Genomic DNA, 24,952 nt, shown 5'->3' on the forward strand with positions numbered 1-24,952 from the left:
TTCGTTAAGGGTCCAAGCCCGGATATCCCTGTTGTCTGCCTGGAGAGCCAGGTGGTGGTGAGGGCAGCTGTGTGCTCAGGGAAAGCTATGTCGGCTCCTGGGCTCTGCTGCTTGTAGGGGAGGCCCCCAGGCTGTGAGATGAGGGGTGGTTCAAGACGGGTTTCAGCCCAGTTTCGCAATGACCAGCCCTTGACAGCCATCAAAGCCCCCCGTTGCCTGCCACAGCCTTGTGAGGTCGGCAAGCGGCTGGGATTGTAATCTCCATCTCACAGCCGGGGAAACAGGCTCAGACAGGCGAGGCAATACCTGGGCGGTACGCACCTCCGTGGTGCCAGCGTGGGTGGAAGGCAAAGCCTCCCACTGGCCCCTGCTCGCCGAGCTGCCAGGCTGAGAACTACAACTCCCAGAATGCCATTCGGAGAGGGGGCAGGAACCGGAAGTTGTTCCGGAGGCCGGGCCTGGTGTGCGCCACCGAGGCTGCTTGAGTGGAGGGGTTCAGGTACGCCCGGGGCTCGTTGTGGGGCCGGCCTAGGGCTGGAGGGGTCTGGCTTGGGACTGCCGCCTCGTTCGTGGGCTGGGCAGACGCCGGGAAGCGGCCCTCAACCGTCGTGTGGCCTCGTGTCCTCCACCTAGTTGGTGCTGTCCCTTGCTGCCTCCCCTCACACTAGCAGCCGGTGGGCCAGGCGTGGCCCACGGGCGGGGTACTCTCAGGCTTGGGGTCTGCGTGTTCTAGTGCTGAAGGTGCCAGAAGCCTGGAGCCAGCTTCGGTGGACTAAATTTTAGAAAATGAGAGAAGCGTGCAAACAGACTGGCCCATCACTTAGCGCCCAGGGATATGCTCATCAGGTGGGACTTAGGTTAGAAAACATCTGAGGCCTCTGTCAACTCAGAGGTGGGCGGTGGGGGAGTGGAGAGTTTATTAAGTCAGCAAGTATTTACTGAGTGTCTGTTGTGTACCAAGCCCTTTTCTAGGCATATAGGGTAGTGGACAGAGCAGACAGAACACCTGCATTTAAGCAGGTGGAATATAGGAATGGGGAAGTTCAGATAAAAAGTAAGTAAAACATGTGCCATGTTGGATAGTGAAAATCAGAATAGAATGAGACAGGTAGTCTAGATATAATTATCTAGGGGAAGAGCACTGGAGGTAGAAATGACAGCAAGGGCAAAGGCCCCGAGGTGGGAATATCCTTGGTATGTTAGGAGCAGCAAGTAGACCAGAAAGTGCAGAGGACACTTGGTGGGGGAGGTAGACCTTAATGATCAGTATAGGCCATTGTAAGGATTTCAGTTATGTGCTATAAGTGAAATGGAGAATACTGCATAGTTCTGAGCAGAAGGGTAACATGATTATCAAACATTTAAGATGCTTTTATTCTGCAAGGCTCAGTACTGGGTACTGGGGGTGTGCACCTGAATTCTTTATCCTCTTTTCCCTGGAAGGGCTTATAATGTAGTGGGGAAACAGGCAGACCAGCTATCATGCAAGGCTGAGTCAGATAATTGGACCCCTGTAAAGGCAGAATGGACATCAGTCTCGAATCCTCAGCATGTACTATTATATTGGGTGCTTAGTAACTGTTTGTTATATGATTAGTAATTAATTGAATAACCCAGCACTCAGTACTGGGCCTGTAACAGAGGTTCAGAAACACATTTTTTTTTCTTTGTTTAAGATTTATTTATGTTTCTGAGAGAGAGTACACACACACAAACAGAGGGGAGGGGCAGAGGGAGCGAATCCCAAGCAGACTCCGTGCTGAGCCTGACAACAGGGCTCAATCCCAGGACCCTATGATTATGACCCGAGCTGAACTCAAGACTTGGGTGCTCAACTGACAGCCATCCAGATGCCCCCAGAAAACACTTTTTAATGAAGAAATGAAATGCTAAATCTGGGCATAGATAACGTCTCACACAGATTAAAAAGATTTGTTCTTCTGTGATGCCTAATTTCATGGTAGCTTTCTGAGAATCAATAGGTGGCAAGCTTCTATTCAGTATTTACTGAGCTTCCATTTTGTGCCAACCCTTGTGCTGGCCACTAAAGATACAAAGATGAAAAAGATGTGGTCCCTTCAGACTCTTCTGGTAGTGGTTGGAATTGCCTTCATATGATTGTCAATATTGCTGTATCCCGGGTTCCTGAAAAACATCCTCAGGGACTATAGGAACTTGGAGAGATGTGAGATACAAAGAGGGGAATAGGAAGAAGGGAATGGGGGCGCTAGTGGTAAAATTCAGTTTAGTTCAACAAACATTTATTCAAACACTGCTGTTTGCAAGGTTCTATATTGTGAGCTGTTACAGTATTTATGCAAATGTAAGTACACAGTCCCTCCTGCAAAGGAATTCAGTTTGGTAGGAGAGAAAACATGAACATAGACCTTCCAGTTTTCTAAACAACAGTGGAAAACTCTGCAGCGCCTCCAGCTACTCCAACCCTAGCTTTCTTTTCTCCTTCCCAGCCAGACTTCTCCAATGAGACATCTACATTCATTGCCTCCCAGTCATTCCCCAAAAGGGTCTGACAGAGAGGAGGAGCTCAATGAATATTTATTGACTGAATGAATGGACAAACAATACAAAATGCTGTGGAGTAGAGAGGAGGGAAAGCACATGGCTGTTAACAAACTGGCATTCATTTAACAAATTGATCTGTTTTCTTACCCTAATAAAATGAGGTTGTTAGGTATTGGGCCAGTTTATCGTAAAGTTTTCATTTGTTCTTTTTTTGAATGCCTAAATGTAGAAAAATGTAGAAAAAAGGCACAGTAAGATTTGTTCAGTCATCTAAAGGAATGGTCATAACAGGTCTGGCTGTCTTTTCTTAAAAAAGGTATTTATAATCAACATCGCTGTTCATATGTGAACAGTGCAGCACTTCTGAAACATCTAAGAATAACTTGGTATTTTCCTCATTTCTCTAGAAATAATATACACTACTAAATTTTGTGTATGCCATAAATTCATAGTGACATAGTCAATGGTATAAATATATTAAAATTTGTACTGAGTACTAAGGGATTATTGAGCAAAAGTAAACTTTAGCTTATGTAAGAAAATGAACACAAATTTCTAATCTATAACTTTGAAAATCTAGAATGTAATTTACTTGGCCATCTTCAGGAATATATCTAGTGGTCATATGTTGTTCACATGATGTGTGATAAATATCCAAAACTGCTCAGAAGCTTACCTTTTTAGAAAAACTAAAAACAACACTGGAGGGGTTTGAAGAACCTGTATTTCATGAGTAGTTGTTCCATGTCAGGTAAATGACATATGTCTCGTTCTTGCAACAGTCCTGGGATGTAGTATTATCCCATCTCATAGAATCTGTGACAAAGAGTTAACAGTTTAGGCTATTATCCCACGGGTAGGAAGCTGAGAAGCATGGCTAAATCCTAAGACTGCTGTTTCCACTACAACAGCCTATTATGTCTAAATGAAAAACAAAACGAAAATTTGGCTTGATTTTGAGCATTTGATGGAGTACAAGAAAACAGTATGAGCTCAACACTAGAAATGTTTGCTATGAACATCAGTCAAAACATTAGAGAACAGGGGGGCCTGGGTGGCTGTTGGTTTAGCATCCGACCCTTGGTTTTGGCTCAGGTCATGATCTCAGGGTCCTGAGGTCGAGTTCCTTGCTCAGTGGAGAATCTCTTCCTCTCCCTCTGCCCCTCCCCCTGCACACATGTGTGTGCACATGCACTGTCTCTCTCTCTCTCAAATAAAAACCAAAAAACCACATTAGAGAACAAAATATAATCCTCGGACACTACTCAGCTCTGTAGTGGGTAATATTTATAGGTAATATAAATGCAGTTTATTGATTTACAAATTTTAGAAACAACCAAGGGGATAGACAAAGCCCAAAAGGATTAATTTTGATGACACAACGTAGAATCTGTCTTGAACATTGAAATTAAAGCTTCAGCTTACCAAAATTGGAACATTGAAGGAAGAAGAGAGATAGAGGGAAAGATAAGGGTGTTTATGTTCAGAGCCTAACCCTGAATTGTTGAACAAGAAGTAGAAGTTTAAAGATATTCTTAAACATAGTAAAAATATCTTCTGATAATTGTCATGACAGAGGTATGGGTATTGGACTTACTTTAAAAAAAGCTGTAAAATTGGACAGATTATATGAAGAAACTGTTTTCAGGTATTGGACAATAGGCAGGACAAGACTGTTATCCTTGAGAGAAATGAATTTAAGGTGGATTATAGGCCTAAAGGTAAAAGCCAAAATTATAAAGCTTCTAGAAAGGAACATAGAATATCTGTGCTTTTAGGGTAGGCAAAGATTTCTTAGAGGTCACAGAAAGCATTAACTATAAAGAAAAGAATGATAAATTAGACGATTAAAATTTAAAATTTCTGCTCAACAAAAAAGCAATGTTAAGAAAATGAATAGGCAGGCCACAGACTGGGAGAAAATGTTCTCAATACACATGTCTGAAAGAGGACTTGTATCTAGAAATATGTTAAACTTCCACAGCTCATTAATAAAAAGATAATTTAAAAATGAGCAAAAGACTTGGTCAGAAATCTTACAAAGATATATTATGAATGACCAATAAATTGCCGGAAAAAGTGCTCAATATCATTAACAATAAAAAAAATGCAAATTAAAACACAACTAGGTTCCACTGCACAAGAATGGCTTAGATTAAGAACTCTAACAACAGCAAATGTTGGTGATGATGCAGAGCATCTGAAGTCTCCTTCATTGCTGACAGCACTGTGAAATGGTGCAGTTACCTTGGGAAACTGAAGGCAGCCTTTTATGAGTTAAATAGGCAACTATCCTGTGCCCCATCAACTCTACTGTTAGGTACTTAGCCAACAGATATGAGAATATACATCCACAAAAACACTTTTAAGAGAATGTTCATAGCAGCTTTATTCATAATAGTCCCAGATTGGAAAAAATCTCCAATGTCCATCAACAGGAGAATAAACAAATTGTGATACAGTCAAACAATGGAATTCTCAGTAATTAAAAGGAATAAACTTACTAATACATGAAGCAACATGGATGAATCTCAAAACATGTTGAAGGGGAAAATGTCAACATCACTGGTTGAGTCCATATATATGATGTTCTGTAATAGGCACAGTTAATCTATGGTTATAGGAAAAAACAACGGTTGCTTTTGGCTGGTTGTGGGAATGGGATGGAGATTGACTTGGAAAGTGCAGAAGGCAAGGAACTTTCTAGAGTGATGGAAATGTTCCATATCTTGATGAGGGTATGAGTAAGACAGGCCCTATGCTTTTGTCAAAAATTCATGGAACTGGTATATTTAACCTTCACACACATTAGTGAGCTATACCCTTAAAATCTTTGCATTTTACTATATGTAAATTATACCTCAAAAACATTTTAAAGGTCAGTGTAACTAACAGAAAAATAAAAAATAAGAGGTGATTTGAATTTTAGTGTTTCATAGGGAGTTGATAAAATTCCAAGGTGATGATTCAAGAAGTAATGGAAAGCATATGATTTCAGGTTCAGGAGTCAATTACCAAATGAACTCAAAACACCTGGTTAACAGGTTGCCACTAGAGGTGGGAGGGGTTGGAGTGAGGATCATTACTTGTCATTATAAATAGGTCTTTATTTTTTTTCATCTGCATGGATCATATTACATAGATTTGCTTTTGCAAAGATAGACTTTTCCAAAGACGGTGGCAGCTCACTGGACTCAGAGGAGCAGCTAGAAGCAGTGGACGTATCGTTCTGTGTCTGTGACACTTAGCTATAGACTAGAACATTTTTTACTCACAACCTTCCCAGGGATTTTGAACAGCACTTTGAAACTATGGCATTGGTTAAAGGTTGGCAAAGCAACATAGCAGTGGTTCTCCATATTTTCCTACTTCAGCACTTCTGATGGATATTAATAGTCATTAATAGTCGTGGTGGTGACTGTGGCTTTCAGCTGCAGTGATACTTAACTGAGTTGGGAGAGGGAATATGTAGTCTGGAAAAACAAATTGTGAAAAATCTCCAGCAACCTAGAAGAATTCTTGGTTGATTTTGGGTAACTCTTTACCATAGTTTTTGACTAGCTCTTATTCTCCTAGGATACTTCTAGTATTGGACTGTGCGTATAGTAGGTGCTCAGTAAATGTTTGCTAGAGGACTAGTTTTGAATATAAACTGAAACATAATGGAAGAGGTGGCTTTTGTCATTTCTGCCCCACCCTCAACTACTGCATGCATTTTGAAGAGCACAATAAATGACCTGATTACTTGGGTCACTGTAGCAGTGACTAACTCGTGATTGCTTGGAGTTGTCAGGAGTTGTGTTTGTCTTCTAAGAAGTGGATTTAGCCTCCTTAGTACTGAAAGGTTTCTGTGCTGACCCATTTCTCTGGGAAGACACAGATGCTTTTCTCCTTTCAATAAATCTGTGTTAATATTTCCACACTTTTACTCCTTCGGCAACACAGTAACACTATTTGACATTTGCACATAGGGAGATAGCTCTGTAAGGGAAATAATGTAACATCTCACATCATTGTGCCTTTCTCTAACCTGGGTGAAAGGGACAGAAGACTAAGCACATGGACTGGAAATTGGAAGAGAGTGCTCAGAAAACAGACTCACGTGTGCTACAGGAGCAAGAGGTCATTCTAGAGGACACAGGAGAAGATAGCATCTCTGAAAGCTTCCGGCTTCTACAGATCGATGTGGAATGCGAGCATCGGGAGAGAGAGACGCTGCCCACAGGGAGTGCAATGTGGTGCTCAGTAAGTGCAGAGAGTTGCCCGGCCGTGGGCTCTGGGATGATGCTTTGTCCCAGAGACCCCTTGTATAAGGGTAGGTCCTAGTAACAAAAAGACTAGGAATGAGTTTGGTGTGTTCCAAAATTGGATGAATTTCCTGCTAACTGGTTACAGGTTTCAGTTCCACTTGAGTCATAAGAAGAGTAAATCAAGTTCAAGAGGAATTTTTGATATACCTCAGAAGGGTCAGGAAATCTAAACTCTGCTGTAGGCCTTGTCCCTGATACATTTATTTTGGGCACCTCACGTCTCTTTCTTGGGGCTCTGCTTTCTCTGAACATAATCCAGTCTTTTTTTGACACTAATATTCTTTTTCTCTCCTAATTTTAAATCTGATTTAAAAAAATAAGTAACTTTCGAATATTCGTTTTCCATTTTGGTACTTATGAAGTTCTCAATTTTGTTTTCTGGATAACATAAGAAAAATGTCCAAAGAAAACAGAGACACTGGGAAAAGATAGTTGCAGCAAAGAAGAGCAAAAGAAAGCAAGAAAAAGAAAGAAGAAAGGCCAATCGTGTAGAAAATTCAGGTAACAATACATCAGATTGCTGGCATAATCATATTCATGTCTTAGCAGACTGGTATCTGCATGTTCCTAGGAGAGTAGGAATGTTGTTTTTAAGTAAAAACAAACATCTTGGGGGTAGAACCTATTGTTCTATTTTGTTGGAAATCAAAGTATCAGTGAAAGCAAAATTTAAGGCTTCACATATCTAGGGCACATGTGTGTTTATAAGCTCAGAAGTAGAAGGAATGATGAAATTAGCAGCTAACATTTATTCAGTGTTATGTGCTAGGTTCATTGCTAAGAATTTTACATGCATTACCCTAAAGGGTAGGTGCTTTTATTATCCCCATTTTGTAAGTACAGAGACTGAGGCTCAGAAATTGAATAACATGCCCAAGATCATATAGTAATAAATGAATGGGCTGAACTCTGATTTAGACCTAGCAATGTGCTCCAGAGCCCACACTCCACACCACTCTCCTGTCCCCAAATGAATGAATACCTTGTATGAGTTTCAAGCTTTTCTTTATATGCAAAAAGTACTCACTTGGCTGAGGAGATTTGTTTCTTACTGAATGTATTCCTCTGTTTTCCCACTTTTATTTCTTTCTGATATTTCTACTCTAGGCATCTGCCCGCAGCACAGCAAACGTTTTCTGAGATCCTTAACCAAGGAGAGACTTTTGGAAGCCAAACACTCAGGACCAAGAGTCTGTATTGATCTGAGTATGACCCACCACATGTCTAAGAAGGTAGGACATCCATTAAGCTCCGAATTCCTGCTCATATGAGGGAGGTCCAGAAGGGAGCAGCTTTTTTTTTTTTTTTTAAGATTTTATTTATTTATTTGACAGAGAGAGACACAGCGAGAGAGGGAACACAAGCAGGGGGAGTGGGAGAGGGAGAAGCAGGCTTCCCACGGAGCAGGGAGCCCGATGCGGGGCTCGATCCCAGGACCCTGGGATCATGACCTGAGCCGAAGGCAGATGCTTAATAAGACTGAGCCACCCAGGCGCCCCCAGAAGGGAGCAGCTTTGACAAAGAGCATGACCAGTTCCAGCCTCTGTAATTCCATAGTAAACCAGCAAAAGTTTAGTTTTTTTACATGTGGCTACTCAGTTCCAAGATGGCTATTGTTAAGAATCAGCAAGAGAATAGATATCCTCTGGTTTAGTTTGCAAAGTTTTATCTTATCTTCTGTTTTGAGCCCCACACCGTTGCCTCTGCGTTTATGGTGTCCGCAGTCTAGATGGGGCCTTTCATGTTCAGTTCTCCAGAGATGAAATCTGGCTTTCTACCAGGAAGAGGACTACTTGCCTGGTTGCATGTTGGGAGAGAGTTCCTGGTGGGATGGCTTCCTGCAACATATGTGTTTTAATCGTTTTCCATTCACCCTATTGTGAAGGAGGGATTCCACCCTAGGGTTCTAGGGATGGCTGAAGAATACACACCTGACATTGGACAGATAAGAGTGATAGCAGTTTATTAGTCACCAGTGCTCAGCTCAGGGGGAGGATGACAGTGCATGCTAGGCAGGGCCATATGGGGTTACACTCGGGAACAGAATGAACAACCAGGGGCTGTGGGAGGCAGGCTTTGTAGTGTCACGAGGGTGGAGTACCCCTTGGTTCCTGCAGGAAGATGTGATTGATTTGCTGGGAATAACTCTGTGGGCTAGCAGGGAATCGAAACCCACTACTTAGGGATAAGCAGGAACTATGCTTGGTTCCTTTGATAGAAAGAATTGTTTAGCTGGGGGACCTTATCCAAGGGAGCAGAATTGGGAGAACTTGCAGTTGGGTTTTTCAGGGCCCACCTGGTTTCACCAGATGTCTAGGCAACACACGGTAGTAGGCCTTCATTTTAGGCCTTACACCACAAAATGGATTTTTCTGTTTGCCAACATCTCTGTTATATGTGCTGCTGTTTGCATGTTTTTCAGAGAGATTAGGAGGACTGAAGATCTGGGGTTCTTACATGGAACCTCTAAGTATAGCCCTCTGAAAAGGTCAACCAAGAATTTTCTACTGTTTATATTGAGATATCAGATTAAATCAAACCCAAAATGTTTTTTCTCTCCTGAACCAAATCAGGCCAGATTGTGAAACTACCTTTCTTTAGGGGTTTGTCTCTGAATCAGGATGGAAAATTAAAACTTCTGACCCTAGTCCATCTCTAGAGTTAGGGAGAAGGTGCTAAGTTTATTTGATGAGTATAAAAAAAAATGTCTGTATAGTAATCTAACTTTTTAAAAGTGAATAGTAAATATCATATGGTAAGATTTTAGATATGAACTAAAAGAACAATTCCATATACCTTATTAGATATATAACAGCAGATCCAGAGGGAGGGAGAGTGCTCAGTCTTTCCATTAACTCACTATTTCCAGGCTGGTATCATTACCTTAACTTTGATCTATAAGGTGTGTGCCATGGGGTGTAACACACGTGCACACACACAACACATACTAGCTCCTGGAATAAAAGGGGCCATTCTAGTTCATGAGACTTCCTGGAGTAGCATTCAGTGAACTTACTGAGTAACCATTTGTTGATAATGAATTTAGAAAGAGTGGGCATGTTTCCAATCTAAGCTGTCCTAATTTCTTTGAAGGAATTAAGTAGACTGGCTGGACAGATCCGAAGGTTGTATGGTTCAAATAAAAAAGCCAGCAGGCCATTTTGGATCCACCTCACTGGATTCACAACAGACAGTCCCCTGTACGAAGAGTGTTTGAGGATGAATGATGGATTTTCTAGTTACCTGGTAAGCCCTGTTGTGCATATTATTTGAAGTGTCCTTTGAAAAGTAGGTTGTGTGGTAATAGTAAATTTTTTTAACTACTTCATAGTTTTGATATAAAAATATGTGAATTATTTTCACTATTGCAATCTAAAAAACTTTAGAACCTCTCTCAGTTCTTATATTTCTAAACTTTCATCCTTCTACCGCATTGGCAAACTAATATTACCAGTCTCTAGGACTGTATTCTGTACCTTGTGTATTGTATGCTAGACTGTAGACTCCGGTAATGTTTTGGGGAAATGCCATGACTCCTTTCGTGTTCACAGTAGTGCAGGATTAGGGAACCTGAGTCGTGGGGGAAGAGAAGATCCTTATGGAAGTAATGTGGATTCAAGATGAGTTTTAGGGAATACTCAGTTATTTTTTATCTCTTTCCCTAAGGGCTCATGAATGTAGTGATTATAATAGAGGTAGCAGTCCAGATCACTTCCTAAAAAGTGCCACTAAGAATGTCTTGTATGTTTGTGTGATGTAGCTGGACCTGGGTGGTGTGAACTTTCCTAGGGAGGTCCACAGAGGCAGTGAGCATGAGAGGTACCCTGTGTGGTCCTGCACGATTAGTTGTGGTTGCTGTTACCATCTTAACAGTCTGTCCTATAATACAACCATTTCCAGTTTTTCTTCTCTATGGGTGTTTTATGACTCTTGTACGTGAGCCCGACAGACCCACTCTTAGGGCTACGGAGTTCCCTTGCTTTCCTGTCTTCATGCCTTTCTTTGGTTATTCTCCCCATTTTCAGTGCTTCTTCCTTTTGTATGTGTCAGTCAATCTCACCTCTTTTCAGAAACTGAGTTCCAGCATTCCCTTCAGTAGAAGGCCGTCCCTGGTATTGTCACTCCCTCATCTGTCGTCCTGGGGCAGCCTTCCTATACATCTGTTAGGGTCTCTTGTTACTCTCTGTCTCATTTTGTAGAGTTGAATGTCTGTCCTTTCTACTTGCCCTCCCCAGCTGAGCACTTTCTGAGAACAGATGGTCAGACATGTGTCCCCTTGATGCACACAGGGCCATGCCTAGCAGAGAATAGATGCCTGGTGACTAGTGGCTGCGGTGTGGGCTGCGTCATAACCTAGTTCACACTACATTGGATTATTTACATTTTTCAGCTAGACATAACAGAGGAAGACTGCTTTAGTTTATTTCCTCTGGAAACCCTTGTGTACCTGACTCCTGACTCAGAACATGGTATGTACTTTACTGCATGGATTCATGTAGCACTTTGTTCTTAGCCCTGTGTTTGATTATTCCCTGTGTCAGAACTTGTTAAAGCCACCCAAGGTGTATCAAAAAAAAAAAAAAAAAGGAATGAACATTAATAGCACACCTCTTATGGGTGGATACATCGCTATGCTTTCCACATGTGCTGCTGTGTGTGCACAGTGGTGCAAATAGAGGGTCTACAGCCTCGGCTGGGCCTTGTGAGCTACCTGGCAATCTTCCCCAGTTTCCCTGGTCAGCTCCCTTCCTTGGCCTCTTGGATCAATGTTAGATAGCTATATTTTCCAGAAAATTAATTATTTCACATAATTTTCAAATTTGTTGGTATCAAGTTGATCTTAGTATTCTTTTCTAATTATTTCACATTCCTCTGTTATTTTAATTTCGTCTCCTTTCTGAATCCTAATGTTGATTTGAATCGACTCCCTTTTTTTCTTGATTAGACATGCCAGAGCTTTGTCTCTTCAGAGAATGAGCAAATCTGTTACCTTTTGGTTTTCTATTTCATTAAATTTCTACTTTTATCATTAATAATTCTTTCCTTTTACTTTTTTTGGATTTAGAAATTATAAAGCTGAATTGATCTCAATGGCCTTCATTTTTTCATTAGCTCTTGAAGATATTGATCTAAACAAAGTTTACATCCTTGGTGGACTTGTGGACGAAAGCATTCAGAAGGTAAATGTACATTTTAGACCTAACAACTATATTTTGAAAAGCGGGGCTTACTTTCAGAGGCAGCTGCCCTATCATAATCTTACGCAAAAGGCCTAAAAACTCAGAGAATAGGAATAAGGAGCCTATCCTGCTTAGGTTGGCCCTTCCACTTGTAAAGCTCCCTGTCCTCATCAGCGTTAGCGATCCCCTGATCTGACAGTCCCATCGGGAACTGGAATGGGGAATGTTTGGTAATTACATAAACAGCCGTGTTGAACGCCTTTCTTTTCTCCTCTCTTCAGTTCTGCAAGGGTAACTCTGATCTTACCAACGAAGCATTGACTCACAATTCTTACCAGCTGTTTGTTCTTGTGGAAGAGGAGTTTGCTCCTTCTTAGGCCATCTTTCCTGCTGACATAAGACTTATCCCATAATCTCAATGTCAATAGGACTGTCCAGATTTCTTGTGTTGAATTGAAATTTTATTGGAATAATTGGAGTTTTGAAATATGTTTCTATTATATACTTATTGAGATAATTGTTTAGTTTATATTACTAATTAACATATTGCCTACACAATAAATAATGATATAATAGTTAAAGTGTATAAAAAGAACTACAGTGAGGAATAAGTCTCCCTCCTATCCTTGTCCTGCAGTGTCCCCCACCTGAGGCAACCACTGTTTTATTTTTTTTAAATATATATATATTTTAAGATTTTACTTATTTATTTGAGAGAGAGAGAGGTAGAGCATGAGTACGGGTGGGGGAGAGTGAGAAGCAGGCTCCCTGCTCAGCAGGGCACCCGATGTGGGACTCAATCCCAGAACCCTGAGATCATCACCTGAGCCAAATAACTGACAGCCACCCAAGTGCCCCAACCACTGTTTTCTTGTGTATCCTTCTTGATATAGTCTGTGATCACACAAGTATTTGTTTGTGGGTATATTATGTATATATATTTTCATATATGTATGTGTATTTTATATATTTTTCATATCTGTATGAGATATATACACATATTTAATACAGATGATACTTAACCGAATTGCACATATTCTAAAAAGGTCAGTGTTCCATGACTCAATAGTGATAATCTAAAAAATAGGTGGGGGGTGGAGGTGTAATTCTAAGAATGCCAGCTATTAAATGAGAAATACATAATAGAATTTGAAAAATCATTATTTTGTCACTCCCAGGGTAATCATGGTTTCAGGGAATTGGTTGAACGGAAGGTTGTGGGGGAACTGGCTCTTTACGTGGTCTCAAAATATCATCCCACAGATTACAGAGGCAAAAATACACCATTACAGTGAAGTGATCTGGAGGTCACCATCTTACCAAATGTTCAAACTTAGAATCACCAGTAGTGACATTATGTGCCTCCCGATGTGATGGAATCTCACTTGGGAAGTATTCTTACTGGAAAATGTTTAAACTACATTTAATCATGAGGAAACTGAATGTGGGACATTCTGCAAGACAATTGGACCACACTTCCAAAAAAGCTGGCGTAGTGAAAGAAATAGTTAGGGGGGCTGTTACAGTTTAAAAGACATTAAAAAGACATAACAATAGCCAAATGCAGTCTCCCACAGCAGAGTGACAGCCCCCTTTTTGAGGCAAAGTCTAAAGGGTCAGTGAGCAGTGTATGATCAACAGATATGCAGTTTTAACACATTGTTTTCTCTCTCCAGCAGTATTTAAATTGAAAAATAATTGGCATAATGATTTGCCAGAGGTATAGAACTTTTTGGTTGTTACTGGAGAGTTTGACTTCCTCACAGAAAATATGCTGAGCACATTTCAAGGGGAATTGTTTTATCTTTAAATGTTCAGAGAACAGAAACTAGACTGTGAGCTCCTCCAGGGCAACATCCAAGTGTCTTGCTAACTTGGAATTCTTGTACTCCAGGTCAAAATGATGGTAAAAGAGTAGACTTAAAAAAAAAAACCGTAGACCAAAAAATAATAGACCTTGTATGCAAAGGAGTGTTATCCTTCAAAGAAGTCTTTTGAGCAGCTGTACCTTTATCTTCTCTGAATTGCATCACTTAACACATTTTGGAAGTTCTCTCTTGGAATTGTGTCTCATGTGAGTCTGAGAAGCAGGTGATCCAGTATTAGAACAGAGGTGCTAGGCCTGCTTCATGCTGCTCCAGTTGGTTGCACTGCACTCAGGGTGGCCAGTCAGTTATAGCGCTGTAGGAAAGGACATCAGCAAGCTCGAACAAATTCAGAAACGTTTGGCCTCAATGACGAAGAGACTCAAGACTAACTCGTAGTCAAGGGAGAGGCGACAGAACTGAGACTACCGGCAGGGTGCACAGGGGCATGATCACTGCTGTTGAGTACCTGAACGGCCTTCTTGAGGAAGAGCCATTTTACTTGCTTGGTGTGGCCCCGGGGGGATGGAACTAGGACAAATGAGTGGAACGCTCAGGGAAAACAGAAAATTTGGCTATCAAGAATTTCCTTTTAACTCGTACTGTCAACATTGGAATAGGTTTCCCCAGGATGCATGGAACTCCTTGTCACAAGGATTGTCCACTTAAGGACAGAGCCCACTAGGAAGGAGGCCATAGAGGATAGACAAGATTGGATGGATGTTTGGAATGGGATAGTTAACTATTGAGGCCCCTTCCAAACCCAAGGATGTTAATTATCCCAATAATCTAAACCTTTCTCTTTAATCCTGAAATTCTAAGTAGGTAGATGATCTTTCCAGAGCTTCTTACAAGGTAGCAAATATAATTTAACCTTCAGTTCAACTCTCAGGGACATCTTTAAAGGGATATTAGTTACTGTACTCCGATCCTCAATGGCCTCAGATTTTGGGGGTTTGTTGAGATCTTATGACTCCTTTCTGCAGTTTTCAGAGCCCTTCCTTTTAGTTGGGCTCTGTGCTCTCACACCTTAATGTTGTCTTGTTGCTTGTGGTGTATCTGACTTGAATCCTCTCTCTCTTGTCTCTAATTTGCTGCTGCTGAATGGCTAGAAGCTGAAAACTCCAGATATCCAGAATTGTGTCTTACTGAGTTAGGGTCAGGAGTGTTCTCCTCTGATTGATTAGACTGCTTGGACTTTTGGATGGAGATTGTGGCTGCAGATCTCTTGACTTAGTTCGTTCTTGGTTGTAAGTGGTTGTAAATGGAAACTAGCGGCTAGATGACTCCCAGGTGAGATGTTTGCTGCACAAGCCATTTCTTACGTGGAGCAAGTACTCTTCATTATCTGAAGTTTCTTCCGTTCTACCGTAGGCCACTGATTTTTAATACACTTATCATTTAATTACAATTACAGATGGAAATTGGAGTGGTGGTAAATGGGGTTTCTCACAATTTGTTATGCATATTACAATGAGAGTATCTGTCAGTTTTAAAAGAAAAATATTTAACTGTGATTCACAGAAGGTGACATTTCAAAAAGCCCGAGAACATTCTGTCAACACAGCCCGCTTGCCGATCCAGGAATACATGGCCAGATGCCAGAATGAGAAAAACTATCATTCAGAGATATTGGCCATCAATCAAGGTACTGCTGACATGGCCCACACTTAACATGTGTTAGTTCTGGTGCTACTTCTTTGCATTGTGTTTAAGTATAAATGGCCCTTTGAAGCAGCCCCCCACCCCCCCACCGAGACTGATGTGCTCAGATTTTATTGCGTGCACTTTGTGACAGGTACTCTGGCCTCTGAGAGGCATTTTTCATTTTCTTCTTAGATCCCAACTATGTTAAAGATTGTTGAAATTTTTCTCTTGGCCTAAAATGCCCTATGTTCAACCCATCATTGAACAGTGAATTCCTATCTGTCCTTCACAGTTCAGTCCGGGGGCATCTCAGCTGCTCCCTCCTCCCTCAGCCATGTTAGGGGCTCTCCTTGGTGACTCCATTGTACTGTTTTCCTCTTGGTGTTGTGGCACTGTCCCTTCACAGGCTCGTATCTCTCTGTGTAGGCTGAGGTCCTTGTGGGCAAGCGGGTCCATGTGTGGTGCAGAGTAGCCTTGTTGAATGAACTATTCCAGAACACCCTTTTCCTCATTAGTCCTTTACTAGTTCTTTTTCCTCGTTGTGGTCACTGTGTTTTCTTTTTACCCTTCAAACAGTATTTGATATCCTGTCCACATACTTTGAGACTCAAAACTGGCCTGAAGCATTGAAGAAAGGAGTTTCTTCCAGAAAAGGCTACCTTCTTCAGAACTCAGTGGATGATGGACAGCCTGAGGAGCGGCAGAAGGCAGAGTTGCTGGAGGTGTCTTGACTGAAGAGCAGAACAGAGGCTGGCGATAGCACACACTTGCCTGTACTTGACATCTTGGATCTTCACTAGAATGCAAGTTACTAATAACAGGGACCACATGTTATGCTCTTTTCTATCTCCCATAGTGCCTAGCTCACAGGAAGAGCCCAGATATATGTTGACTAAAAAGTTTACATAACAAGGAATTAGCCCTCAGCTACAGGCTTTGGATGTATTAATTCATCTTTTATATACCTATTTGTGAAATACCTACTCTTTAGAGATAGCTTAACGATTAAATAATTATTGTTATATCAAGTTTAATTTTCACTCAACTGGCATCATAAAGTTGTAGCACTCTCTCCAGCCTCCTCTGATCGTGCTGATTTTCCCCAACTCAGTAATACACTTTACATGTTTTGCAGGATCAGCCTGTCCTAACCTAGCCCTACTTTAAGCCCCCATAGCACTTTGTTCCCACTTATGGCTCCAACTTGTGGCTCCCACCCCGTCTCTCCTGCTCTGAGTATGGCAGTGGAGGGTTTCTCTCTTCCTTATGGTAGCCTCCTAACAGGACACTTTGTGGGAGTATCTTTGTTTCCTTCTGAGCCTTGTACAAACTCGATTCTTCATATATATTTATAACTAACAGGTCAAATTGAAAAGCAAAAACACAATATTAACTCTAACTTAAAAATAACCAGAAAATACATTGCCTCTGACACAAGCATGTTGGATAACCTCTCATTACACAAATCTGAGTGATCCCTTTTCTCATATTTTTAGTTACATACAGTTGCTTCAGTTACTCTAAAAACTTTAGTTTACTAACAGTTTGGGTTAGTAAACTTGAAAGCTAAGCTGTTAGCAAATTCAGAGAATGTATTCTAGATCTCAAAAGAACCAAAATGTTACTTCTCTGCTCTGTCCCCACCCCTTCAGAATTTAATCCTTCAGGAGCTATGATCACCTTACAAATTATGTCAGTATGTTTTTATTAAAAACAGCCCAGTCTTCAGGAAATATCTTTAGGAATATATACTGCTCCTTGGTCTTTATCACCATATTGAATGAGTTCTATAATCTCTGTCATCCAAGAAGGGACCTCCTATGGCTAGGCTTCAGGGGTAACTCATACTCCCAGGGAGGTCTCTGCCTCCCAGAACACTGACCTGGATCATTTGCCAGGCTTCATTTTCACTTCTAAAGGCTTTTCTTAAAACCCCAAACAGCATGGGAGAATTTCCTCTCCAACTCTATCACCTCTACCATTTTTTCAAAAACCTAGATATGAGTTTTGGACTTGGCTTCAAGAATCTCATCAGTGTTATTTACAGAATGAAAAACTGGACATACAGCTATTGCATTTTTTAACAGCAATCATAGAAGAAATATATTAAATGTTGTTTGAAGTGGACAGAGTACATTACAAAGTAGTATATAAAGTAGAATCCTCTAATTCCAATTTGAAAAATACTCACATACACTGTCTATAGTGTATTTGCTTCTTTATGTATTCTACATTTTCTTTGGTGAACATGTTTTACTATTAACAGAAAATAATTATTTTAATGTTTACTTCCAGTTTATTATAAAAGCTGCACTTTAGCAAAACTAAAGGAGTTAACACCAAATAAACCATAATACTTTTAGTAAACTTTATTGTAAAGAAAAAAAATACATCATTATTTTATAATGATTTTTCTCACCCACAAGAACATGGGTGGCAACTAGTAACATTTTTATAAAAATATTTTATTTAGGACTTTAATTAAGACAATATGTACATTCACATTTGTCTTCTGAATGTTTAATGGGGAGAGGTTCCCCTGAAAAATTTTTCCCCAGGAAACCCATGGTCTCTTGGGTCAACTGACCCATAAAAAATTCCATCTAACTCTCTGCCAATCTGGAGAAGATCTGTTTTCTTTGATTTGCTGTCATGTGTTCACAAGCTTCTAAAATGTTTGCTAAAATTAAGGTCTGCTGAATGGTTTTTGCCTTAACCCATATTCTTCCATTCATTCCAAATACTATCTCCAGTGGGTAGAGTTTTCCCAATTCCTGTAGGATTTCACAGTCTGGAGCCAGGAGCCTGGTGAGGAGATGGAAAGAAAACTAAATTTATTTATTTATTTATTTATTTTTTAAAGATTTTATTTATTTATTTGACAGAGAGAGAGAGAGAAAGAGAGATCACAAGTAGGCATATAGGCAGGCAGAGGGAGAAGCAGGCTCCCTGCTGAGCACAGAGCCCGATGTGGGGCTTGATCCCAGGACCCTGGGATCATGACCTGAGCCGAAGGCAGATGCTTAACCATCTGAGCCACCCAGGCGTCCCAAGAAAACTAAATTTAATAAAGTGGTAGGGTGTGACCTGACTCTCCTTTAAAAGATTCCTAGTTTCTGGACAGTTCTCCACAGTTATTCAAAAACACACCAACATCATCCAAGAACAAGGCACATGACATTTGCTGCCCCCTTTCATCCAAGCACAGTTAGCCGTATACCACAGGTCACAACAAGTGGGTTATATCCTCTACAAAGAAATCAAACTCCCTGTGTCACCAACTTTACAAAAAATGTATAAAGTTCTTCCCCTATACTGTCAGCACCTTTTTTTTAGGCTTTAGAATCCTAGCTTTTTTATTATCTACAGTGCTAAAAGAACAGTTTAAGCTTATTTTCCTGTTAAGTTATTCCCTGGTATTAAGTTCAGTACTTGGAGAGAAGCATTGACTTTCAAACCACAAGGGTGCTGCTTCGTTAATAACATGCTTCTCTGTCTTGAAGGAATTGTCCAAATCTGCAGAATAAGTAACAAAGAGAGGCATGCAACACTGAGCTCTAAGGCTCTGGGGCTCTAGGAGTAAAGTTCTTTAATAGGGCACAGTTTTGGGTAGGTAAAGGTCTAAACACCTAACAGAATCTACCTCTGGGAACTATTAAATCTACCAGGACAGAATAGCAGGAGCCTTATGTGAATGTATACATAAGCTTTTAGAGCACATCGGCCTACCTGCATTTGACCCCCATTACTAGAAAAATCTGGTCATTTTGTACAATTGTAAATTGCATCTGTATCCAAATGACTTAGAAGGAGGAAATGCCAGTTTTCATATTTGGATTGAGTATATCAGCTGTAAGGAACAGCTGACTTTCTGGGAGAGAAGCCCAGACTCCATACATATCAACACAAAACTACACCACCAGATACATATGAATTTAATGTATTCACATGAAGAGAGAATGGGACTAAATGCATGAGTTTATAACCGTGCTAACAATGGATACTGATTTTCAACTTTGAGGACATTCAGATATTGTTACAAAGAATCCAAACCCTAAAGATGAGTCAGCTTTCCAAGAAAGTATAATTATAAAAGAAGACAGGCGAGCCAGAAGGCATCAGGACTTACTTTCTAATTAAGCCTAAAGTCACTTTAAAAAGAAGACCATCCTGTCCAATCACACCCATTCCACTGGCTCGTCCACAGCTGTCAATACAGACCATCTCTGGTTCCATATCTTTATTAGCAACCACAAATTGGCCATAGATGAGATCTCCAACCTAAAATGATAATTTAAAAACAGTTCATTTCCTCTCAGCAAATCATCCTCCCCCCTTTTTCTTAAGATTTTATTTATTTGGGGTGCCTGGGTGGCTCAGTCGTTAAGTGGCTGCCTTCAGCTCAGGCGCTGATCTCAGGGTCCTGGGATCGAGCCCCGCATCGGGCTCCCTGCTCGGTGGGGAGCTTATTTCTCCTCCCACTCCCCCTGCTTGTGTTCCCTCTCTCACTGTGTCTCTGTCAAATAAATAAATAAAATCTTTATTAAAAAAAGATTTTATTTATTTGAGAGAGACAGAGTGCATGGGCAGAGGGAGAGGGAGAAGCAGACTCCCGACTGAGCAGGGAGCCCACCTGAGCTGAAGGCAGCCGCTTAACTGACTGAGCCACCCAGGTGCCCCCCAGCAAATCATTCTATAGGTGCTGCTATGGTTCTTTCTCACAGGCAGCAACACCAGCCATCTATACTTCTGTGGCTAATAGCCTAACTATCCAGAATACGCATAGTCACTCTGGGGTTGAGTCTTTAAAAAGGCAACGTTAAAGGGCGCCTGGGTGGTTCAGTAGGTTAAGCATCTGCCTTTGGCTCAGGTCATGATCCCAGGGTCCTGGGATTGAGTCCCACACTGGGCTCCTTGCTCAGCAGGGCGCCTGCTTCTCCCTCTGCCTGTCGCTCTTCCTGCTTGTGCTTGCTCGTGCTCCCTCTCTGACAAATAAAATCTTTAAAAAAAAAGGGAGGGGGCAACATTAAGATGTGTACCCTCCTCAGACTGGGAGCTAGCTCAAGACAACATCCTCTAGGGTTACACCATCCGATATAGTAACCACTACCCACATGTAGTTATTTAAACTTACATTTAAATTAATTAAAGTTAGATATTTAAAAATCAGTTCCTCAATTACATTAGCCACATTTCAAGTGCTCAACAGCTACATGTGGCTAGTGGCTACCATACTAGTCAGTGCGGATGTAAAACACTAGCATCATCACAGAAAGTTTAGTAGACAGCACTATCCTAGGGAATTACAGAAGACTGGAAACCCTTGGCATGCAAATTATTCAAAGCAAAATGAACAATGGTAATTCACTGATACTTCATGCAAGACTTACTTAAAAACCTCATATGGGGTGCCAGTGGCTCAATCAGTTAAACATCCAACTCTTGATTTTGGTTCAAGTTATGATCTCAGGGTTGTGAGATCAAGCCCCACATTGGACTCTGCCCTCAGTGTGGGGTTTGCTTGAGATTTTCTCTCCCCCCACTCTCTCTCTCAAATAAATAAATCTTTAAAAAAAAAAAAAAAAAGAACAAAAACCTCAGAGTTGAACTTCAAAATGATGAAACAAAGGGAACAGAGGAGACAACTTGTTCTGTTGTGTATCTGCTATTCCTCCATAACTAGCAACTAAAGAGAAACAAAAGACTTCTTTGCATTTCAGAAGCATGTGGTCTTGGGAGGGCAGTGGGGATGTACATATAAATAACAAAGTTCATTTAAGACTTTGTAGGTGCTAAAGTTGTAACAAAGGTGCCTGTAGATAAGGGATGGTTTTACAGAGGTGGTGGTGTTTATCCTCGGTCTCAAAAAATAAGCGTGTGTTCCACAGGCTAAGGAGATAGAGCAATCCAGCTAGAGGGGACAGCATGAGCAAAGGGACAAGGGCAGGGACTTACGAATTCAGTGGTGCTATTAAATAGTTCGGGGTGAGGGGAGTTCAAGCATGGCTACATAGAAGATATAGATGAGGGAAAACTTCTGGAGTATAATGCCAATGAAATCTGTAGGCTTTAAAGAAACCTTTTTTGTTTTGTTTTGTTTTTTTTTGAGAAAGGGAAGTGTGTGAGGCTGTCAGCTCTCAAAAAGCCCAGATGGAAGAACAAAAGTGTACAGGCAGGGATGTTAATGAGGAGGTCACTGACCAAGTCTGGTGAAAAAGTAGCTAAGGTCTGGGGGTGCCTGGGTGGCTCAGTCGGTTAAGCAGCTGCCTTCGGCTCAGGTCATGATCTCAGGGTCCTAGGATGGAGCCCTGCAGCAGGCTTCCTGCTCAGCAGGAAGTCTGCTTCTCCCTCTCCCTCTGCTGCTCCCCCTGCTCGTGCTCTCTCTCTCTAATAAATAAAATCTTAAAAAAAAAAAAGCAGCTAAGGTCTGAACTTGCAAAATGGAGCTATACATGGATGAAGAAGCAGAACATGAGAGATAGAAACAAATAGGATCAGTAAAGATTAAGCAACTAAACACAAATGAAATGTTAGTGAGAAGGGGCAAAGAAACCACCAAATTTCTAGGCGGACAAAGTGTGGCTATGCTACCTGAAAAGCCCAAATCGAAAACTTGAGGTAACAAGAATGCTCCTCTGTCAGCTCCAAGAAGAGATTGTTGGGAAAAGTGAGGTGACTGAAGTTGTGAGATGCCAGTCCCAGGACTTAACAATCAGGCTGCATGGCTGGCTGATATGGCAATTTGCACTACGTACCCCTCCTACCTCCCCAAGCCTATGGCTTACTTCCTTGTCCAGTGGATATGGACATAACCGATAACAACAGATATAACCTTTCAACTCAGTAGAGATGAAACCACCCCCAATACGGCAAATATAAAGTAAGTATGTGACTCTGGTCCCAGAGCTGGAGCACTGGAAGGAACTCCTGGAGCCTGAAGCGATTACACAGATGCTCAGAGATCACCCCACAGAACTGGGAAAATAGGTCACGCTTAGGAGACAATTCAGGTAGGCTTCTGGATATTTCAGTGTTTCTGGATATTTTTATACTTATTTTTTTTTTAAAGATTTTATTTATTTATTTGACAGAGAGAGACAGAGAGAGAGGGAACACAGGCAGGGGCAGTAGAGAGGGAGAAGCAGGCTTCCCGCCGAGCAGGGAGCCCCATGCAGGGCTCGATCCCAGGACCCCAGGATCATGACCTGAGCCAAAGGCAGACGCTTAATGACTGAACCACCCAGGTGCCCCATACTTTTCTTATTTTTGAAACCAAAGGCTCCCATAATTACCTGCACATTTGGTCTGTTTCTTTTAGTTGCACCTTCAAATGCCAAGTAAGACAAAGATGCTGGCTCACTGCCTCCAACATCAACTTTGAATATATCTCCAGATTTAGCTGTCACTATGCCGATCACATGGTCTCCTTTCACTGGGACATACTACAAAAGAAAACAGAATGAAGGAGCAGCCATAAATGAAAATCATTTCCAAGGTATCTTGGAAGATATCTTCAAGTCTTTATTGGTTACTTTACTGTCATTAGAGTTATTTAGAAAATATTTTGAAATTCAAGTTTACAAATTAATACAAATCAACAACAAATTGATCATGTTACTCTCAGTAAAAGAAAAACAATCACATCATAAACTCTCTTTACAGCTTCTAATACTCTGTTCATTTCAGCCAGTATCCCGTATGTCTTGTATCCTTATCAGGAAGTCCCTAGAGCTTCTACTGGCATGTTAAGTCCAGTGGTACAGGGGATCCTATAACCAAGGAAGGCTATTTCACCGTTAGACAGTTTTTCCCATATTAAAGTCCTTACTTATTCTAAGAGAAATTTAACTCCCTGGAACATCCACTCATTGAGTCTGGATTTCTGCCCTTTGGGACTCCAAAAGACAGGGCTGGTGCTCCCTGGCCATTGAGATTTTGAAGGAATGACCATGTCTTAAAATCCTTAAATTCTTAGACACCAAGATTTCCAGTCTCCTTTCTCTCCTGGTCGCCCTTCTCAGGCCACGTTTCATTTGTTCACAATGTTCTAAAGGGGATGCAGAGGTGGGCACATGACTACGGTGGCTCTAGAGTAGCGTTAACAGAGAAGAGGTCCAGGGCTCCACCCCTGCTTCTTCCCAGAGCGAGGGAAGTACCACCTCTCCGGAGTCCCAGCTCACCCGTTTTTGTTGTGAATCCACCCAGTACACGCCACCGCCGCTGCCGCCGCCGGGCTCCTTGTGACGGAGGCGGCCGCACTTAGTGACCAGCAGGCGGTCGCCATAGCGCCGCAAGCCCGGGCCGCACACAACACGCCCCCGGGAGCGCGTCCCCGCATTCAGGCGCAGCGGTCGCTCCCCAGCACCTCCTGGGCCTTCAGCGTCCTCCTGCTCGGGCAGCAGCAGTTCCTCACCCGGGAGCACCACCTGATCTAGCACAGTGCGCGCCGCCCGTGCCCTGTCTCCCGCAAGGGATTCGGCCACAACACCCACCGCCTCAGCCATATCGGGAGCCACCAAACGCAATTTTCAGCTTCCGCTTCCGGCTCCGCGTCCAATCGCCAGCCTGCCCAAGGCTTTCCGTTTCCGGTAGTAGCGATCTAATGGAATTGAACCTATGTCTATGAAACCTGTTCGCTGTGCGCTGGGGTCCTGCCAAGGTGGCTGTAATTATAACTCTCGCCCGTCACCCATCCTGCGGTCTTTCTGCAGAACAGTACGAGGAACACGGCTTAAATCGATGGCAGATCCCTTACTTCCGCTGTTTCGGGTTGCACCACAGGATACTAAGACGCTCCCACGTATGGTTCCGTGGGAACCTTGAGGGCTGACCGAGGGACTTCGGGATTGATCCTTTCCTTCCGACTCCGCCCTCAGTAGGAAAAGTATTTTCCTTTTTCAAAATAAAACCTTTTTTGGTGGTTGCTAGAGAAGATATCTATTCACATTGTGGAAAACAAAGAGAAGAATACAAAGAAAATAAACCAAAGGTATTAGTCTTGCCCCCCATTTGTCTCTTGCGAGGCTGTGAGCTAGTTCTCACTTTGTAACCCAGGGTATAGCACCTAAATAGGTAGTACCTGATGAATGAATGCATATTAACACTTTGGTGTGTATTTCTCCCCAGACTTTTCCCCGAAAATATACACATACACGTGAGCATTTCCATATAATTGAGCTACCCCTACATGGCCTGCGGGAAATCAGTAACTGCAACTAAATCCTTGCAGTTACATTCCCTGAAGCACACTATTTGCCCAGGTGAGAAGCAGCTGAATTCCAAATCCATAGCACATCAGGATTGCTCTTACTTGAAATCACTGTTTCCTCTGTACACTAGCATCTCCAATTAGCTCTTGGTCAGATTCCCCAGCAGGGTTGAGTGCTTTGGGGGACTGGGAGGGCTTGGCTTTGCCTATCTCTTTGAG

The 24,952-nt window shown here is 41.8% G+C and overlaps 2 protein-coding genes across 5 annotated transcripts; one reads left to right on the forward strand and one right to left on the reverse strand.

The window, feature by feature from the left end:
* Positions 1 to 596: 596 nt before the first annotated feature.
* Positions 597 to 24,520, forward strand: TRMT10B (tRNA methyltransferase 10B). Of its 3 annotated transcripts, XR_013443758.1 has the most exons (9): positions 6,571 to 6,768; positions 7,226 to 7,334; positions 7,941 to 8,065; positions 9,927 to 10,079; positions 11,224 to 11,302; positions 11,946 to 12,013; positions 15,403 to 15,526; positions 16,102 to 16,328; positions 22,844 to 24,520. XR_013443758.1 is itself a non-coding variant. In XM_036100474.2 (8 exons), exons 1-8 carry the CDS (start codon positions 787 to 789, stop codon positions 16,153 to 16,155), a joined length of 846 nt encoding a protein of 281 aa, XP_035956367.1. In that variant the 5' UTR covers positions 597 to 786; the 3' UTR covers positions 16,156 to 16,597. The 3 variants fall into 3 exon arrangements, 2 of the variants coding, with proteins under 2 accessions (XP_035956367.1, XP_035956366.1); XM_036100474.2 differs by lacking the exons at positions 15,403 to 15,526; positions 22,844 to 24,520 and adding an exon at positions 597 to 846 and having other exon boundaries at positions 16,102 to 16,597; XM_036100473.2 differs by lacking the exon at positions 22,844 to 24,520 and having other exon boundaries at positions 16,102 to 16,597.
* EXOSC3 (exosome component 3) lies at positions 17,880 to 24,029 on the reverse strand. 2 transcript variants are annotated; one of them, XM_036100476.2, is made up of 4 exons: positions 23,706 to 24,029; positions 22,818 to 22,967; positions 19,655 to 19,806; positions 17,880 to 18,330 (listed from the first exon to the last, which is right to left on the reverse strand). In XM_036100476.2, the coding sequence occupies exons 1-4, from the start codon at positions 24,027 to 24,029 to the stop codon at positions 18,129 to 18,131; spliced, it is 828 nt and encodes a 275-aa protein (XP_035956369.2). In that variant the 3' UTR covers positions 17,880 to 18,128. The 2 variants fall into 2 exon arrangements, with proteins under 2 accessions (XP_035956369.2, XP_035956372.1); XM_036100479.2 differs by lacking the exon at positions 19,655 to 19,806 and having other exon boundaries at positions 18,169 to 18,330.
* Positions 24,521 to 24,952: the final 432 nt, after the last annotated feature.

Source organism: Halichoerus grypus, chromosome 14 (genome assembly GCF_964656455.1).
Source record: "Halichoerus grypus chromosome 14, mHalGry1.hap1.1, whole genome shotgun sequence".
NCBI lineage: Eukaryota > Metazoa > Chordata > Mammalia > Carnivora > Phocidae > Halichoerus > Halichoerus grypus.